The sequence below is a fragment of the Cygnus olor genome, chromosome 22 (genome assembly GCF_009769625.2).
Source record: "Cygnus olor isolate bCygOlo1 chromosome 22, bCygOlo1.pri.v2, whole genome shotgun sequence".
Taxonomy (NCBI): Eukaryota; Metazoa; Chordata; class Aves; order Anseriformes; family Anatidae; genus Cygnus; species Cygnus olor.
Window position 1 is genome coordinate 7,280,304 of NC_049190.1, and position 19,836 is coordinate 7,300,139.

The window sequence follows — 19,836 nt, forward strand, 5'->3', positions numbered from 1 at the left end:
GATCTGGGGGCTTGCTGTGCCGGAGCGGAGAGGTTTGGGATGTGGGGTGAGCCAGGGCTGTGGCCATCCCAGCCAGGACCACCAGCAGGAATGAACAGGAGAGAGAAACACGATGGCTTTCCTGAAGTGAGGGAGAGTAACATCAAGGAGGGGGAAAGAAACAAAAACCAATTTGGTCCATTCCAGCTGAAAGGAGACATCCAGCAGCATGTGCAGGATCTCCTCTGGCCGAGCAGGGCTCTCCTCGCTGGCACGTGGCAGGAGCAGGGCTGTAGCCTTTCATTGCACAGCGATGGATAAGATCAGGCCAGTGGGTCCTGGGCCGGCTGGTCTGGGAAACCCAAAGAGCCTTGCGATGGCTTAAAGGTTGGGCAATCACTTCTGATGGTGCCCTGACCTCCTGGTCAAGGAGGTGTCCCAGGCATCTCATTTCCAGCACGCTTTGCACCCAGGTCTCTGGGCATTAGCAAAGCCCATGTCTTTTAGCAAGCCAAGTTACGAGCACTTCTTCTAAACATCCACGTTGTTCGGGACGACCCAAGAGCTGTGTTCTCCCAGGCCCGTTGGTCTCCTCTCCTTCGAGACAGGCTGCTGGGCACTGAGAGATGACTGGGAAGCGAGCATCGCTGGCTGCGCCGGCCACATCCTTGCAGGAGAGGTGGGAGCTCCTCAAGCCTAATTTAGCAGTCTTTAATCTGAGTTATTCCAAACCACACTTGCCACTTCCTTCATGTGTTCCCGCAGGATGATGGGCTGATTTCACAGAACGAAAAGCCTTAAGCAAATCTTGTCACACAAGAAAATTGATTTTTCAAAACTGACTTTTACAAGATTACTGGCATTTTTTTTCCACTCATCTTTCTTCTATATCGTTCCCTTCCAGTCTCACGAGGTGGCTTCAGATCTAAGGAAATTAGAGATGCTGTGACTAAACTGAAAATGTAAAAACGGGGAGAAGAAAAAAAAAAAAGACACCCAGCATTCAGCACCTCCTCACCTGCTGCCTCTGAAGGATATGGCCATGTGTGCTTGTACTCGTGAAGTACCAGGGATGCTTCCCTGCCTGCCATAATCTCCATGTGGTGTCAGGCAAGGAGTCTGTCTAAGGGTTATGCCAGCATCCCACAGGGAACACCCCCGGTGGGCATTCCTTGGCAATCCCCATCTAGATCACAGCTTTTTTCTTTCGTTCCCCCAATCCCTCTGTTCTGTTTTCTCTTTCTGAAGGGTTTCCTCCTACTGCTCAATTCGGAGACATCTCAATGTGCTTTGTTAGGAAAAAAAAAAAAAAAAAAGAGAGCGGATGAGTTGCCTTGAAGTCAATTCAGACAGCTTAAAATATGCTAAGCTTTTGTGTTTCTGCCATATAAATAATGAATCCTCTTACAGCTTCCGAGCTGGAAAAGACGTTGATTTAAGAGGCCTTCAGCTCTCTTTGAGGTTTTTCTGCTTCCATGCCGGGGGTAGAAAATGTGGCACAGGTCAGGCAAGGCAGGGTGTGCTGAAAGCATCCCGGTCCTTCCAGGGATGGGGACAGGGCTTTGCTAAAGGTGCGGGTGTTTTGGTGACTGCAGTTGGCATCAGTTGTTATTCATTAGGCTAATTCCCCAAGCAGCCTCATTAGAAATGCTGTTTCTGCTTAAACGAGCTGACAGGATGGATACGAGATGCAGCCCAACATCGGAGCTGTATGGCATGAGGATGAGAAACCCCAGTGGATGCTGACATCCCAAAATAGACCCATTGGATCCCACTGGAAAGGGATTCTGATCTCACCCAGCGTCAGGCCATGGAGTAAGTCTGTTAACTGCAGGTCCTGGAGTTATCCTTGGGTTTCTGTTCCTCTGCAAACTCTCTGGAAGCTGTCGGTAAATATGAAGGCAAAGGAAGAACACAAGCTGTTGGCACTGGATTATAAGGCCATTTGTCTGTAAAGCATCACGCAATGCTTATTGCTTAGCTCCGCTTTGCTTTTGGAGTGTGTAATTAAGGACTTAATGGTTTTTGCTTTTTGAGGTTTCTTTTTTTTTTCCTTGAAAAGTTTCTTGCAGCTTTATACAGAAGTCGGTAGGTAATCACAGAGCTCTTACAGGTCAGTCCGTTTTATCAGTGTGCTGCCACATTGGATTGTTTTCTCATGACTTGGAAGGCTCAGGTGAGCAGTGTTGTTAGCAGGGTGCTCTAAGGGGACTCAAGAGGCATTGAGAAGAATGACTTGGCAATAAGTTTGGGGATGGATAGATGGATGGATGGACAGATGGACGGATGGATGGATGGATGGACAGATGGATGGACGGATGGACGGACGGATGGACGGACGGATGGATGGATGGATGGATGGATGGAAAGTAGGGAAATTTTATAGTGACAAAATGAGAAGATATTTTGTTAAATTTGCAACTTTGTTCTACTTCTCCACCCATAAGTTGCCTGTATTTTTGCATTAGTACAAAGGGAATGCATATCATTTATTATTCCTCCATATGAGCTGCCAGTGGGAGCCCATGTCGGATTACACAGAAATCACTGCAAGAAGATGTCCACGTAATTAGGAGTCCCCCATCCTCACCTGGGGCGCACATCTCCTAGCACACTCACCTCTGCTGGTAATCCTAACCCACACCATTTGATCTAGACACAGTTCAGCTCTGACAAATTAACCACTCTGGCAGGGCTTCTAGGGACCTGACAAGGAGCTGTGCCTTGCACCAACCTGAGGATATGCCAAAATTTAACATGAGCCCAATCAGTAGGGTGGCAACAGCAGCTGCCGTGGGGCTTTAGAGGGCTCAGTGACTTTGCTCAGAGCTGGGGCTGGAGAGCCAGCAGGGGCTGGCTGACACCGTGTGCCATCGGGGACCATCGCCTGGCTGCTGGGCACCTCTGAGGCTGGTCACCCTCCTCCTGGGCTTGACCACCTCGTGTAAACCTGTCCCAAGGTCCTTTTTCTCTCAGTGCCAGCAAGAGCGAAACCTGGTGTGTGCTGCTGCAACCCTCTCACACTACAGAGATGAAACCACAAAGCCCTTGAAAACCTCCCAAAAATAAAGCTCAGGGAAAAGCCTTCAGAGGAGCTTTAGGATTTGATCACTTTGGAAAGCCATGCGAGCATCCCATGCCCAGGAAGCATGAGCCATTCCTGCCCGCCCCATCATCACATCTGCCCCAAAGCATGTAGATTAGGTGCCTTCAGCAATCTGAAATGTGGTCCTTCCCCTGCCTCTGAGATGCCCCCAGCAGCAGATTTCTTACGCTGATGAAGGGTTGGGGTTTTCTGTCTCCATTTACCACCGTTTTCTCCTGCAAGCCCCAAAGGAATTGCACAGTGAGGCAGAGAGCCTGGGTGAAGCTGTGAAGGTGTGATAGGTGATGGTTTGAGGTGGAAAATAACAGGTACAGGACCGTGGAGGTTCGAACAGCTTCACAGCACAGCACCTTCACTCTGTGCTAAGCATGAGGATAAAGATGGCATCAATGTCAGGTGTCATTTTTCCATGTCTACCCAACGTGCCTTTCCATGTCTTCCCCTCCATGATTTGTCCTCATCGCCAAGCTAAGCAAGTGTCTATTTTGACTGTTTTCTCGCCAAAGTGAATTGCAACATGTATGAGCTGTTCCAGTGACACAGATTCCTCCCCCCTCCTCGCCCCGGTTCCTGTGCACCCCCATGCCCCAGGACCCTGGGGTCCTGAGGTGCTTCTGCCCATCTCCAGTCTGGTACCAAGATGCCTTCTGGAGACTGCCTCTGCTCAGCCCGTCCACCAGCACCACGGGCTCTCTGCAGAGCTGATCCCAGCGTGCCCATCTGTAGGGGGGGTTTGGGGGGGCCCCTCACTGATTTTTCCCACCCTGGGATCCCACTGACCACAAGGAGGCAGCTGAAGACTGAAGCCATCTGATCAGCAATCAGGCTCATCGCCAGCTGGGCAGGAGGGGGAACACCAAAGCTGAGATTAGACAGGAAATCAAGACACAGGTTTCTTCCGCACAGCGAGGTATTATTATTATCATCAAAACCCCGGAGTGTTGAAAAACAATCAGACCCTGGTAGCAGCAACCCCTGTAATGCAGGAGGCACAATCAGACACCAAACATGTCCTTGTCTGGAATTGAAGCCTGACATCCTGCACTCCTGAAATCTGGGTAAAGGTGGCAATTTTTCTCGCTGTTTATTTGTTTCTGAAGAAGAGGGAGATTAGTAACATTGGCACCGAGCTCAGCTCAGCGTCAGGGTGCAGCATTGCCGCTGCTTCCAGCTCCAGCTGGGAAGTCTTCGGGGATGGAACCCAGGACGAGGAATTCCCGGGGCTGCCGCTAATGACTCCAGCAGCATTTCTGCTGTGAGCTCCGAAATAAGGGGAACTACGCCTGCCAGCTGCTTAGTGAAACCCCAGAAGGAGACCTGTGGAGCCCTTTAGCAGAGGTGTTAATTACAAATTGCACCTGGGAGAAAATGGACTCACCCAAGCATAGCAGGGAACCTGGCGCTGTAGAATAATATATCTATATCTACAATTGGCACGGTGATCTCCAGGGGTTGCAGGATGGGTGTCGTGCAAGCAGCCACACCTTTGACTCCATGCTGGGCTGTTCCAAGTGCCACCAGGACTCCCCTGTCCCCCTCCTGTCACCAGGGCTTGGTCTGCTACTGGTAAATGGACCCGCACGTCGGCACAGGGAGAGCACGGCCAGCACACGGCTGAGTGGGACTCGGTCCCACACGTCTTCATTAGGAAGGGAGCAGGCATGAGGAGAGGAATAACCCCATACAGCACCATTATGGAAATTTGCTCTTAATAAAGAAGTAATTTGTGCGATGCATCATGCCACAGTCGTTTGGGGGGGGGTGCAGTGTGATGCTGCTCGAGCCCCGCTGCTCACTCAATCATTTCTCACGAGGCTGTCACTCACAGGAGGTGCACCCATGGAAAAGCCTCCACCTCCACCACCCCATCACAGGTCCTTCCCCAGGGGCCTCCAGGGCTCTGGAGAGCTGCAGAAAGATGCAGGGCGATGCTCGTGGGCAGCCATCACGCAGGGGGACAGCTCCTGTCTGAGGATGAGCGGGGACTGCCACGTTACAGCCTAGCAATTGACGGCACTGCTGGTAATCAAACAACAAAACCCATTCTCTGAGCAATTTGTAGCAATTAATAGCCATTCGTAGGAATGAAATGTTAATTAATTCATTCTGTGAGCCATGCATTTATTTAAGGTATTTGTGGGTGTTCTCAGTGCTTTTATTAAGCAATTAAAACGCGTCCAAGAAAATATTTATCTATTTTAAGTCACTCTTAGTAAACACAATTTATATGGCAAGCAACTGTTTTGTTTTTTTGTTTTTTTTTTTGCATTGTTAGTTAAAAATTACAACACTCCTCCTGCCTGGGCTTCACCTGATGGGAGCGGCCCATCTGCAGGGAGAGCTGCCCAGGGGCACGAGCGCTGCTGGCGGCTGCGCTTGGAGGGCAGTGGTAAGCCAAATCCTCCCTGCAAGGATGCTCACAGCCTGCAGTAATAAGCATGTGCATGAGTCCTGCAGCCTCTCCAGGACTTCTCCTTGCAGCTCTGCGCTGCGTCATTGCAACCTCTTGCTCCCCCAGCTGCCTGCAAGGCCAAGGTGTCACCTTGGATGCTGGATGGGGCTCAGGGAGATCTTCTTGCACACGGATGAGTTGAGTCTGTGCTGAGTTGTGACTGGAAATGGCATGTTGGAGAGGGACATGTGAAGGATGAGGGATGGAAGTGTTGCTGCATGGGTATGGACGGCTGCAGGCTGGCAGCAGGGGAATTGATGTGACGGCCAGCACGGTGCTGATGGAGGCGGCACTCTGGAAGGAGCAAATGCAATTCTGCCACAGCCAGAGCTCGCTTCCCTACAGTATCCCTGGCCAGAGGGGTCAGGGAGGTGGCCGGGTCTCAGTGGCAGAGGAGGGAAGCAGGTAAAACACCAAGAAGACAGGTTTGCATGTTCACATCGGCAACGCCTCACTCATCCAGGCAGCACCGAACCAGTATTGTTTCACTCGGGAGGGCTGCGACATGACAGGGCTACAAATTCCCCTAAACAGCTTGTTCACACGTGCCATTCACTGAAGAATTACAAGTCCTTTCACTGCAGACAGGAATTTCTTTGCTACGGCGAGCTCGGCCAGATGAAGTGCTCGCTGGTGTTGCTCCTCTACATACCGGCGTGCCACAGGGCATGTAATGCTCTTGTTTAGCTCATCACAGGTTCTGTGAGCCCAGCAGAAACACAGGCCTTGCTTCTGGCGGGGAAGCAATGGAGCTGCTGGGTAAGTCCCTTGGGAAGAAGCTTGGGCTCCCATCTTTCAGCAGGTTTCCTTCAGAAACCAGGGAGGTCGCTAAAGGCACATTGGTCTATGGAAGTCACAGCAAAGCCACAGCGTTGCTCATGAGATATCGTGTCCCAAACTGGCCTTTTCTATTTTCTTGCTTGCACTCCTAGCTGGGAAGCGATCAATGGAATAAGAAAAATACAATTTCTCTGGAGAACACCTCCTTAGGAAAGTCCCCCCACCTTATATTTAAATGTTAAAAGGACCCAGGAGGGTGTGGTGTTGTTTTTTTTTTCTTTATTCCTTAACCGCTGTGTTTTTATTGCTGCCTGTAATAACCCCTCTGAAATGTGGATTTAAATGTGGAAGAAAAGCAGCAACAGAAATGACAGGTGAGTTAGTGGGTACGTAATATGCGGAGAGTAAAGGAGGTAAATTTGTATAGCCTGGAACGGACCCGTGGTGGCACATTTGGCAAACTGGAAATGCCTTTGAGGTAACACTGTAAATGGAGGAAGCTGCGCGGCCAGGGGTGGTGGAACAGGGAGCACCAGTCTGGGTGCAATAAGGCTGGGGAGACGTCGGAACGAGGTCGTGAAGAGGTGAAGCAGGGGAGGGGGCCAGGGGAGTGGGCCAGGGTCTGGCCAAAATGCCCAGCCAAGCTGGACATCAAAACAACATCCCAGCACGGCCACAAAGGGAGCAAGCTACCAGCAACCAGGGGTCTCATGGCAGGTGAAGATCAAGCAAGAAAATCGCCTGCAAGGCTCTGAACCAGGCTCACCAGCACTGCTCCTGCTTGATGAAGAGGTAGCAGAGGTGGAAATTGCAGGCTGCCTTCCCCAAATCAAAGCTGAGGACCGCTGCCCTCAAGGCTTAGCAAGCCCATGAGCTGTGCAAGGGGGTTGAGAGGAACAAAACTGGCAGGGGGAAGCCGGGTTCCCCCCTGTGCATTCCCCGGGTGGGTTTGGAGGATACTTGCTGGGGAGAAGGCGGCGAGGCGGTGCAGCCACGCCGAGTGGCTGGCCCCAGGCAGGACCTGAATACTCTCTGCGTCTTCTTGGCTACATTTTATTTACATCCTGCTTATAAATAATTACTGAGAGGTTAATAGGTGAGCAAGGCATGTTATGGGCTTGTTAAAACCAGGAGTACCTTGCCTTCTGGCTGTCTGCAAGCACATCGTGAGCAGCTTTACAGGAGGGTTATCAGCCATCATTATTAAAAACTGATCTGACATTATAAAAGATCCATACCGCTTGTTCAGCCACATTGATTTAGCAGTACTAAGCCTTGGAAAACTGGAGCAAGAACCTTGATCTCTGCTGAAGCACGAAAAATTGCTGTTTGTGACACAACCCTGCGCTTGGGAAAGCCAGTTTTGCAGAAGCGATGGGTTTTAAACACGCACATAAAGCATCGCGCAGGGTCGTTTTGCGTGTGTTTTCCTGGGCCACTGCAGAGGCTTGGGTTTTGGTCCCTCTGGGAGGAGAACGGCATCACCTGAAGGTGGTGGACTGTCCAGCCCTATGGAGCAGCACTTGGAAGGTGTTGCTTGTGCTGGTTTTTTTTTGATACAGGGAGCTTCCCTCATCAAGCACAGGCCCCAGAAATCAAAGCAACATCTCCTGGTTCATTAATGAAGGGGGAATCCATGGAGGAAGGCAGGGTAGGGAAGCTGCAGTGGCCAGTCAGCATCCATTAGAGGTGCAAAATCAAATGAAAAGAGAGAGCGGATAAGTGCGTACAAATCAGCTCACATCTCTGCCGCCAGTGCCTCCCTCCGGAAATGCTCGTGGCGTCAGCTGGTGGGTGAAGCCTGCAGCTTGGCTTCCCTGTCCAAGTAGGTTCACACCAGCTGGTGCAGGGGGAATTTGCTCCGGTAGCACAGCCAGAGCGTGCCAAGGGCTGACGCTGGGCTCCCACCCCGCACAGTCTGGTTGTGCCTCTTTCCCCAACCCGTCCCACCTTCCCTGAGCACCCCTCGTCACCCAGCACCACCAGAGGACAGCCTCACCGAGACGAGAGCATCAGAGATTACTCGGGGAAATCCTCTCCCCCTCCAATTTACCTGTCAGTCCTTGGGGGAGGTTCGCTATGTTTTCCGCAGGCTGCGTCTCTGCTTGCTTTTCCTTCCTCCCATGAGCGGCCGGAGTTTGGCGCTGCCTGACAGCATCTCCTGCCTTCCCCACCCGCGCCGCAGTGGCAGGTTGCCAGATGGTGCCCCATTAGGTCACATTTGCTCATTGTTTGGCAAACAGCAGCTTAATTCAAGTGCTGAGTTGACAGCTTGTTCTCCAAGACAATTTGCAAGTTGCAGTGCCGCAAATGCCAGCTTGGCTTTCCAGGGTGATGTGAATTCAGCTGCCTTCAAGGGATAAAGTTCTCTTTGACAGAAAGAAAAAAAAAAAAGGGAAGAAGAAAAGGGGAAAGAAGGTGAAAGCAGGGGGAAGCTGAAAAGGTTTTTCATGGTTTTGGTGTGGGAAGACCAGCAGTGTTGGTTGGCAAGGCACTGACATTGTGTTCCCTATCAGCAGAGACTGTCCTTGTCCCACCCCTCCTGTCACTGAACTCTTCGTTGCCCACAGTCCTAAGGAATAAGGTGGATTTTCAATTAAACAGGTTTTTACACGGAAATAGCAATTTTGGTGGATTTTTGAAAGCTTCCAGTAGGGATATACATACACACTACTTTGGTGTCTCCTCTCCAGGGGCTGTGGTTGTAATCCCGAAGTGCTTTGATGACGACAACGTTGAGGCTGTGGGTACACCCCTCCTACAGTCGACGGCAGCTTTGGCACCCCATGGGCTGCTGTGTGCTGGTCTCCGTCATCACTCATGTGTAAGTGGAAGGCAGCACGAGACCACAACCCCGCTTTGCTCTTTCTTGTCTGACAGGTGGGCAAAGAAAGGCCAGGTGATAAAGGAAGCATCCGGTGACTTCTACGAAACCATCGTGGACCACACCTTCTTCTTCGAGCCCGTCTCCTGCGAGGTGACCAACGCGCTGGGCAGCACCAACATCAGCAGGACCGTGGACGTCTACTGTAAGTAGTCTGCCAGCTTGAGGCTGCCTTCCCGGGGCCAGCAGAGCTGCTGAAAATAAATGGGAAGGGGACGTGAGCTTCCTGGGGCAGCTCCAGAAGGCCCAGGGTGACCGGGACTCGCTGGGCTCCCTTGCAGCTCTGGCTTTGTAAAGGCTCTTTTGGTGGGGCCATGCTCTCCTCCTGCCTTACACAGCCCTGGGGGCTCCTCGGGCACTTGGCTGTGCCAGGACTGCAGCAGGCTTCTGTCTCGGATGCGCTGCACTTGGGGTCTTTACATGGCTGTGGCCTGTGGGTATGTGGAGACCTTCCCCTGCTTCTTGCGGCACCAAGACCTCTGTGCTTTGGGGGCTTCTGCGTGGCACAGCCCCTCGCCGGGGGTAATGCCGGTCTCCTCCGCACAGTCGGGCCAAGGATGGCGACAGAACCGCAGTCCCTCCTCGTCGACCTGGGCTCAGACGCCGTCTTCAACTGCGCCTGGACGGGGAACCCCTCCCTCACCATCGTCTGGATGAAGCGGGGCTCAGGCGTGGTGAGAGTCGCTGCTGGGGCACCGGGGACACGAGGCTGGTGGGGCACCCGGGTGGGAAGGGCAAAGGGGCAGCCAGAGCTCTGCCAGGGTGCCATCACTGCCGCCCAGTCCTAGGGTCATTGCCCACAGGGTGGGTTTGCAGAGGCTGGATTGAACCAGGTTTAAGCAGAGGGCAGAGCATCACTCACCCTTGCTCTGGCAGCGCTCTGTACTGAGCACCATGCGGGGACCACAGCTGTGCTCCTGGCAGGACCAGCGTGACATTGCTCAGGGCTCAGGAGGCAAGACCAGGAGACCCCATCCCGATGTGCTCCACTCTGCTCACTTGGGTCTGGCCTGGAAGGCTTCTCCACGTCCTTTTTGTCCTGAGAAGTGTAACGAGCTTTGCAAATATTAACCGCAGCTCAGGGTGGCGCGAGAGGCTCTGATCCCTGCTGTACCAACAAGAGGGCTGAGCAGAGCCCGTTAAGCTAAAGGAGGGCTGAGGAGTGAAACCCACCTGTGAGGGGCACGCAGCCTTGTGTCTGAAAGTATCTTTCAGCTTCATCCAGGCAGACGCGTGCCGAAGGCAATGAGGCAGTGCCGGGTGAGGTGCATGGGCTGTGCCTCTGCGCCTCCGCTCCTGGCACGCGGAGCGGGCATCACCAACGCTGCACGCGTGCATGAGGCAGTCGCCTGCCTTCACTGCTGGCGTGTTTTTCCCAAACCACCGTGACCTCTGAGAAGGATATCTCCCGGGAAGCAATCACAGACTTGGGAGAGCTGATAGCTTGAGTTAGCTAAGGAATCCCCCTGGGTCCGTAATCCCTGGGTGGCTTCCCATCCCTCAGCTGTGGCTGTTGTTTCTCTCGGTTGGTACCATTATTTGAAGGCAGGCAGTGCCCTCACGCCATAAGCTGCTATTTCATTTTCTCGAAGCTGCTGGAACTTGCAGAGCGGTGGAAGGAGCCGTGTATGGGGGGACGGGGGCTTCCTGACCCTGCCCAGCCCCAGCCGTGCTCCAGGGCCTGTCCATCAGCACGCAGCGCTGCCTTCTTCCCTTCCATGTGGCCAAACTATGCTGGCTTTGAGCCTCAGGGCTCAGGACCAGCTGGTTTAGCACAGCAGAGCCGCTGGTGCTGTTCAGCAGAGCTACCTCCATCAGCCCTGGGGAGGCCGGCAGGGGGTGCTGCTTTGTAACCCCCCCCAGCTCACAGCCCTGGCTGTCAGGTGTGGGGTCAGGGCTGCTCTTCTCCAGCCCCTCCACTTTCAGACTGCCACAGGATTCCCACCCTTCCTTCTCCTTTCCAGGAAGGAAACAAATCAGAGATGGAAGAGAGGATGAGGCCAAGCAAGGCCTTTGCTCCAGAGATCTGCAAATCTGGAGTCATTTGCACGGGTATCTGCATAACCAGTGCTAAACCAGTGGGCCCAGATGGGATCTGAGGCTCTGACTCCTGCTGGGTCCCCTTTTCCTTGCTGCAGGGTCACCCAGATCATTTGCTGCCTTGTTGCACTCCCGCTGAGCACAGGAAGAGCGCTTTCCCAAGGAACATTTGCATTCGCAAGCTGTGTCTGCTCTGCCCGCGTTGAAGATGAGCAGCTCCAGCTCAGCCCTTGGCCATGAGCACTTTGCAGCATTTGGGGAGGATGGGGAGGTGAGGGGCTGGCCCCAGCCTGCAAGCCTGCAAAGTCCTGGGAGAGGAGAGCAAGCAGGAGGAGTTAGCCCCCGGGGCATGCATTTCCAGCATGGGAATTGGAAGCACTTGCTCAAAAGCCACATCTTTTAAATGCCACCAGTGCAGGGGTTCTGCTGATGGCCTCAGCCAGATACCTCTGCTTCAGCACTTGCCAGGGTTTCACGAATCTGCCGATTGCATGGCCGGGGCAGGAGGGCAGGGTGGCTGATAACCAGGCTGCAGCCGGTCTCCTCCATGCAGCTGGGGCTCACCACACCCAGCCCAAATTTCCTGGTCATCCAGGGGGCTGCCAGCTCTCCAGGTTGCCCCCCCAACCACTTCTGGGGTTGAAATTGCACCTGAATGAGGCCTGGCCACTGCAAACATGGAACTGCGAGTGTGGAGCACGCTTCTCTGCAAGGCTTTTCTGCTCCTGGTTACAAGGCAGCTGGGCCAAAGCTTTCCCAGGAAACAGCACCAATGCTTTTCTCTTGTGTCTTGAGCTCTTGTGGGACTTCTTGCAAAAGTGGAGCTTGTAAGAATTCAGGTGAATGGATCAGGACTTGTATTTCCCCCCAGACTTGGTAGCTCCCTTATTCCTTTGTCAACAGCAGTGCTATTTCCACGCCATCTAAAACTGCACTTATCCTCATCCCTGTTTTCCCTGAGCTGCCTTGAGCTTGTAACCCACATCTCCTGCTCGACTTCCCATCGCCCACCCTGAAAGCAGCTCCCTCCTCTCTTCCAGGTCCTGAGCAATGAGAACAAGCTGACACTCAAGTCCGTCCGCCAGGAAGACGCCGGGAAGTACGTGTGCCGAGCCGTGGTGCCGCGGGTCGGCGCAGGGGAACGCGAGGTGACGCTCACTGTCAACGGTACCTCTGGCTTCCCTTTTGCTATTCCTCCCGGTGTTCTCATCAGCTTGTGGCGGTGCATTTGGAATCACCCCCTTGGATAGTCCCTTTGGGAACAAATCCTATAGGGGTGGGATCAGGGAGGCTCCAGCCCTGTGGGCAGCACAAGCAGTTTGGGGGTTGCACTGATTTCCGTGGAGATTCATGGGTTAAATAAAAAAAAAAAAACATTAGCTAAGACCCACTTGGTTCCGTATTATCAACGGGGGGTTATTGAGTAGCTGGGAGCTGGCGTTTTAAATCTTTAATAGATTTATCTTGCAAAACCCTTGCAAGGTCGGAGAGCGCTGTTGTCTCTGTTGTACAGCTAGAGAGCTGGGAATTGAGCCTGGATCTGAGGCTGGCAGCATAATCACTCGCTCGGAGCACCCAAGGGAGCAAAGAGTGCCACGAACCCCCCCGTGGCTGCATGGGGCTGCCCCGGCAGTGCCAAGAGCGGGCCCTTCCCTCACCCTGCCAGGGAATTGGGAAGCACCCCAGAGCCCTGCAGGCTGAGGGCGCCCTGGCCAGGACCCTGCAGCAGCCGGTTACGAATTGCAGCCTGGATGTGCCCTGCATGAAGGGAAGGAGCCAGGCGGGCTGCAAATGGTATAAACAGAGAATGAATTTTGCATCATCTCTCACCTGCATGACAAACTGGCAGGCTTCAGTCCCCGCTCACTGTCACAAAGAGAGGAAAATAAGCAGGGAAGTGGCACAGCGTTAATTCTGAATGCAGATAATGCTAGGGAGGGAAGCCAAGGGCAACGCAGCGGGGTGCTGAAACCCAACCACTCCCTTGACTTCCACTCAGATCCTCGACGCCTGCATGCTCCTTCCCTGCCGGCTGCTGGGTTTTAATTACAATTAAAATAGCTTGCAGAAAACAAAGCAACAAATTAGCCCAAACAAAGAACCTGCTCCTCTCCTGGCACCTACCAGGCGCTGCCTGCCGTGAGCGCGGAGCGAGGCGCCCGGCGGGCTGGGGGCCGCTCGTGGTGCACAGCGTGGGGCAGCCCCTCGGGAGCACCCCTTCCTGTTGGCAGGGGCTGCTGCAACCCCCCAGGGGACAGCCGCATGCCTCAGGGCCGCCGTGGGCTCCTGACCCTCCAGGCAAGGAGAAGAGCCCTGGAGCTGTGTCCCCAGGTGTGGTGCCCGTCCCGGGGCCGAGAGCATCTGCAGCCCCCGTCAGCACAGCACAACGCATCTAATGGAGCATCTCACGGCACGGCACATCTGGTCCTGCTAATGAATTCTTCCGAAAGCCTTTTGCACTGCAATTTGAGAGGGGAAGTTGAACGCCTCCTATTTTCAAGTGATTTTAAATCCAGTGGGTGATACAATTGTCTCGAGACCATCAGGTGCCTCTCTCCATAGTCTGGGATTCGTCACGGTCAGGTTAGGGGTCTGGAAGTGTCTGAGCTGGCGGCACAGCCTGGCGGGTCAGTCCGTCCTGAAGCACAGGGACGCAGATGGTGGGGCTCCATCCCACCCAGCTTGATCCCACTACCCAGCTACCCACCCTGAGCCCACCGGCCTGGCCCGGCTGCACCCGCATCCACTCCCAGAACGGCCGCAGCAGCACGGAGCTGCCTTCCCCCAGGAGCAGGGCACAAGGCCACGGGCATGAAAGGATGCAGATAGGATTCAGAGCCTCGCTAGTGGGCAGGAGGATTATGCAAACGGGCTGTGTTAGGCAGGGCTGGAGCAACAGAGGCAAGAAGGCAGCAAGGAGCTTGTGGCACTGCAATAAATCAGCAGCAGCCTGACTTCCAGCCCCGCGCAAGCCAAAGCCGCTCCATTCTCCTGGCCATGAGGGCTTTGCAGGACCAAACCACGCTTCCCATCAAACCATTTTCAGCACTGGGAGGGCTCGGTTCGCATGGCCTCGAGCAGGATGGAGAAGTCACGGCCATCCTGTGATGCTCCTGAGCCAGCAAGCCGCCTTCTCCTTTATGTGAGCCTCCAGGATGGCGCAAATAAATTGGCACCGGCACGCTAAAAATAACCGCAACCAATAGCTCCGTCATTTATATCCATAGCAACATTGTTTAAAGCCTTTCCTTGCCGGCAGGCTGTCTTGAGCTCAGCTCCATGCCAAGCCAGGGACTGGCAGCTTTCACAGGGAGCCAGAGCCCAGTGGAGAATCAAACACCAGCCTCGAACACGACGAGGCTGCAGCTCTGTGCTATTATTCCTGGGCATGTTCATCTCACAAATGGTCTTTAGTCATCTGCTATTATCGTGATGATAAGCCTTTGACTCTGAACTCCTCAAGCAATAATAAAACCCAAAGCCGTTGGCATTTGTGCCATTTAAAATCCACTCTCCTTGGGGAAAATGATCCTTTTTATGATTATTAAGCCATTTTTCTCTAGTGTCACCCAGTCTTGGCGCACTCACAGAATTTGTAAGTAACATGCAATGACTGAAATAGAAAGAAGACAGCTTTTTTTATTAATTTAGGCATACAGACCCCATCACCGCTTTTGGTACCGTTGGCTGTGGGTTCATCAGCCATCAGTGTAGGTGAGCAGCATCACCTAGCACGAGGTGAGGGAGCCAGGATTTTTACACCACATGCCCTGTGCCGCCCCTGGTGTATGACGGGGTCCTGCTGCGTGTTGACAGAAGCAGCCAAAGCCCCAAGGGATTTGTTAAAATCTTGGCAAAGCAAGGGGTAAGGCAGACTCTCCGGAGACCCAGGCCAGCCCCTTTAAGGTTTTCAGAGGTGGATAAAGGAGAGCGTGTGCCAAGAAGAACATCTTTGAGAAGACCATTTGGGCAGAAAGCAGCAACAAAATGTCATTTTTTTTACAGATAAAAAGGGGCACAAAAGTGTCCAATAACATGCAGCTATGAGCATTATACCCAAATAGTGGAAAACAAGTCCTGAGTGCCTGCTTCAGACCCACCTGCTGTTACCAGTTGCTCTCCGCAGCCATTTCCCGAGCCACTGGTGCGTGTGCTGCTCGTGCACGGCACTGCCAGATTTGCAGAGCATGCAGTGAGTGTCCAGATAATGTTTTACACCAGCTCCATCCCCAAGCAGCAGTCACTGCCCAGCAGCGTGCTGAAGGCGCGTGAAGGCAGTCTCTGTGCCAGTGTGCCTACCGTGGGACTTTTGGGGACACTAATTGTGCTGCTTTCCCCTGGGCGGAAGAAATGTGGTGTTTCTGGTCTCTGGTTAGTTAAGCGCCTTTCACAGAGCTTGTTTTCCGTGCATCTTACCTCGTAGCATCCCAGAAAAAGAAGAATATAGCTGCATTGCCATGGGAATTGTTTGGGGGGTGAGACTTCAGCACAGAAATGTGTCACTGGGGTAATGCCAATGAGCAACTGGGTGCATTAGTTGAATTTAGCACGTCAGTACACTTTTGTGCATTCTGCAAATTCATAACTTGGTGACTTGGATGATGATCAGTCAGGAATGCCCAGGACAAATCTGTTTCTCACCACTTTACCCCACATGCTGAGACTTTCTTAGAGGAACACATCAGCCACAGGGTCAAAAAAAAAAAAAAGAAATGTTTTGCAAATCCACAAAGGACTGATGGATGGGAGAGAGGACAAGCACTGTGAGCTGTCCCACTCTGACTGAACGGAGACCTGGGCTCGGGACAAGGCTCTGCCTGATCCTGCACTGCACTGGCCTCCCTGTGCGGGCTCTTGTCACCACTCTTGCCACAGCTCTTCCGCTTGGGATTGCTCAGACAGAGCCCGAGAGCATTTGCAGAGTGTTTGCACATGGCCAGCGTCACTCCAGACACCTGCGTCTGGGGGGTTTGATGAGATGCTGGTGTTTGCTGATAACCTCAGGGACAGGCTGACAAACAAGGCCACAGCCCAGAACCAGCATCCAACCAGCCAAGCCAGGGCATGGGGAGAGCTGGCAGCCCCTGCCGCCTCGCTTTCCCTGCCTGCATCCCACCTTGATGCCAGCAGAAAGCCGCTCATAGAAATGCAAATCTGCTGTAATTAAGGAGGCTAATAAAGAGCAATTAGGACTGCAGTTCTGCTGCTGCTCCCTCCGGGTAATACCCTCCAAGCCCGCTCTCATCTCCCACCTCTTTTCTCCCAAACTTCTTCCACCAAGGAGGGACACAGACGATTCCCTTGGGGCTGAGCATGCCCCGTCAGCACACCCCTGTGCTCTCACCATCCTTGCATCACACCCAAGGAGCCACCCATCTGTGGACCTCAGGGTAAAAACACACATCTACCTGCAGTGCATTAAAAAATGCAGGTTGGGGTTTTTGGGTAATTGTAGTGATTGTCACTTCCTACCCCCCTACTGCTTCCTTAAGCCCCTGGGGAGCAATTAGTCTAATTGTTGCTTAAAAAACTCACAGGAGGGGGAACACCACGTGAGCTGGGCTCTTGCTTGGCTCCTGGTGCAAGCAGCCAGGTTTGCCAAGGAGATTTCCACTGAGCGCTCGAGTCCAACACCAGGGATGCGGCAGCAGAGATAGGGACACCCTACTGCTTTTAGGGCTCTTTGCCGGAAAAAAAAAAAAAAAAAAAAAAAAAAAAACAGCAGAGCTTTAAAGCAAAGCCCCCTCTGTGCCATGAGCTGTGCCCTGAGCGCATCACGGGAGGTGAGGGAGCTGCTCCTCTGTCCTTCTCCGTGCCCGGTGCCCTTTGGCAGCTCTGCCACCTCCGGCTGTCACCAGCGCGCTGCATCGCCAGCTGCCCATGTGTGAAGCCAGCGTTCCTCTCCTCTCTCTTGCAGGGCCCCCCATCATCTCCAGCACGCAGACACAGCACGCCCTGCACGGCCAGAAAGGGCAGATCAAGTGCTTCATCCGCAGCACCCCTCCGCCAGACCGGATTGTGAGTAGCACCCTCTGAGCAGCGACCTGTGGGGCTTGTCCATGCCATAGGGTGCCCGGCGGGTGGGCGAAGCACCTGCCCCAGGCTGACCCCGCTCTTGCTTGGCAGGCTTGGTCCTGGAAGGAGAACGTCCTGGAGTCTGGGACCTCCGGGCGCTACACGGTGGAGACAGTCAGCACAGACGAGGGCGTCATCTCCACGCTGACCATCAGCAACATCGTCCGGGCCGACTTCCAAACCATTTACAACTGCACTGCCTGGAACAGCTTCGGCTCCGACACGGAGATCATCCGGCTCAAAGAGCAAGGTGGGCATCGCTGGCGGGGGGCTGCTGGGGGTTAGCACCCAGCCGGGCTGCGAGAGCGGGGAGATACCGTGAGAGGCAGGATGTGCTCCGAAAAGCCCTTGGGATGTCAAAGAGGAAGCTAGGAAGGATGGAGAAAGCACTCCAGCCGTGTCGGATTGCATCCTTAGGGTACCAGCTCCTGGCAGAGGGGCAGGAGGTGGGAAAAGCCCTGCAAAGCCGCTGCCACCCAGCGTAGCCCCACTTGCTGATGCTGGACAGCATGGTCCAATCCTGCACCCCTTGCTCCCTGCCCCACAGCCCAAGGCGATGCCCCTGCCACAGCCTGCAGGATCATTTATATTCATAGAGAGATGGGAACAGCTGCTGCCGAACCCCACTGCCCTCGGGGGATTTCTGGGGTGGCCAAGGGATTTCCAGGCTCGGGGCTCTCCATGGCGAGGAACGCTTAGCTCCTGGAGGGACTCCAGTCCTCTTCTGTTTTATTAAATGCCAGGGCAGGCAGGTGGATTGTTCTCATTAAGCTGTGATTTATAGGCAAGGCTGCCGTCCAGATTAAATCAGAGCTAAATGAACCCCTTAAAATTAGCCTTGGGCTTCTTCCAATGCAAACAGAGCCAGTGGTTTTTCCAGGTCGGCTGCCAGCCGGCGGGAGCTCTCGGCCGCCAGCTGGGGTCCCGGGCAGCGCCTGAGCCCCCAGACCTGGGTGTTCCTGCGAGGGGACGTCCCTGCCCCAGGCAGGGGACACTGTGGGGTGGCAGAGGACATCCCCTTCAGGGGGACCTGCGCTGGGAGCAAGAAGCGCTCCCGAGGCTGGCATGGGCGCTTGGGCTGTGCACGGCTGTGGACACTTGCTTTATTTTCAAACAGGTACGGAAATGAAATCAGGAGCTGGTATTCAAGCAGGTACGGAAATCCTGAGCTGACGGTGAATGTGAATTGTCCCCAGCCGTTACCACGCCTGAGGACCCGGCGTCCTCCCCCCAGCAGGGCAGGCAGGGCGTAGGGAAGGTGCAGGGCAGTGCGGGCAGGGGCTGGCGAGCAGGGCGCTCCGGTCTCCGCTCGGCTCCGTGCACCCCGGCGAGCCGCCCTGCCTCTCTGTGCCCCAGCACCCAGCCGCTGAGAGGGGGATGATGTTACGCAGCCATGTTTTGCACCTAAAGGGATCGCATACTTGCTCTTACGGGGCAAGTCAGAGGGGGAATTGCAAGTTTCCAGGCTTGTCTGCAGACGTCAGCTTTGCTCAGCTTGCCGGGAGGGTCACACTGCTGTTGCCTCTGGGCTCTGGTTTGCCATCACAGCCACTGGGCCCTGTCTCTGGCCCTTTGCAGTCACATTTTTTGCAGCCCAGCAGAGCCTCAGGCACCTTCCCCACCCCATCCCCTGCATGATTCTCCATCATCCTCAAGTGGCATCATTCACCATCACTGCTCATGCTCGCTCAGCTTTGAATTGCAGATCCTGTGCCCTAAAGCCGAGAGCCAGTAAGCTCTCTGCTCACCTCCTGCCCCCTGACCCTTTTGCCCCACATCTCCCTGGGAGAGCCAAGGTGAAAAAAAAAAAAATCTGCCAAAATCCTGCAGCAAGTTACCACCTCTGTCAGGAGCACCACCTGGCAGGTGGCATCGGGCTACCAGGAGAAGAAAGGCCCAAAGGCTTCTTGCTGTGAGTCAGCTGGTGTCTTGTAGGACGATGGTTTGGGGATGAGTGCCTTGGGGATCTGCTGCTCGAGCCTGGGCTCGCAGAGCACTTGGGAGCCCCAGGGAAACTCTTGCACAGCAGTGGTGGTGAGCGGTCAGCAGGCTGGGGGAGCAGAACAAGTGCTGCCGGAGCCATGCTACTGTTGGCCCAGCCGTGGTGACAAGTGACAAATCCAGAAACAGGCAGGCCCAGCAGAAAGTTCATGAGTGAGATAAAAACTGAAAAGCCTCAGTCACCACAAATTTCATCACTTTAAACAAGCTCTGCAGGGAAGATGAAAGGCTCTTTCTAGATCAAGTGCGAGCAGAAGAGCCTCACTTCAAGCAGCGTGGTTTTTTGTCACTCTGCAGTTCTCAAGATAGGGCTCAGACCCATCAGGGTGCTGAGATCAGGTCCTGGGTGAATTTGTGGTCAAAAAGTGAGAGAGCGCCTTACCTGCAGCCCAGGAAGTCCCAGTGGTCTCAGCAGAAGGGTGGCTGGTGTCCTCTCCATGCTTCCAGGTGGCCAGACGAGCTCTTTTCTCCCATTTCTCCCCACCAGCTCCACCCCGAAGGACAGTATGAAATGCTTTC

General features: G+C 54.1%; 1 protein-coding gene across 5 annotated transcripts in view; it reads left to right on the forward strand.

The window, feature by feature from the left end:
- KIRREL3 (kirre like nephrin family adhesion molecule 3) overlaps positions 1-19,836 on the forward strand; it is a 318,683-nt gene that overhangs the window by 284,994 nt on the left and 13,853 nt on the right. For 4 of the 5 annotated variants that reach the window (XM_040534284.1, XM_040534286.1, XM_040534288.1 and 1 more), the window contains 6 exons: positions 9,198-9,346; positions 9,748-9,875; positions 12,282-12,408; positions 17,159-17,259; positions 17,368-17,566; positions 18,434-18,469. In XM_040534284.1, coding sequence (XP_040390218.1) covers positions 9,198-9,346; positions 9,748-9,875; positions 12,282-12,408; positions 17,159-17,259; positions 17,368-17,566; positions 18,434-18,469 — 740 coding nt within the window. The remainder of the gene's footprint in view (positions 1-9,197; positions 9,347-9,747; positions 9,876-12,281; positions 12,409-17,158; positions 17,260-17,367; positions 17,567-18,433; positions 18,470-19,836) is intronic. The other variant, XM_040534285.1, reaches the window with a different exon arrangement.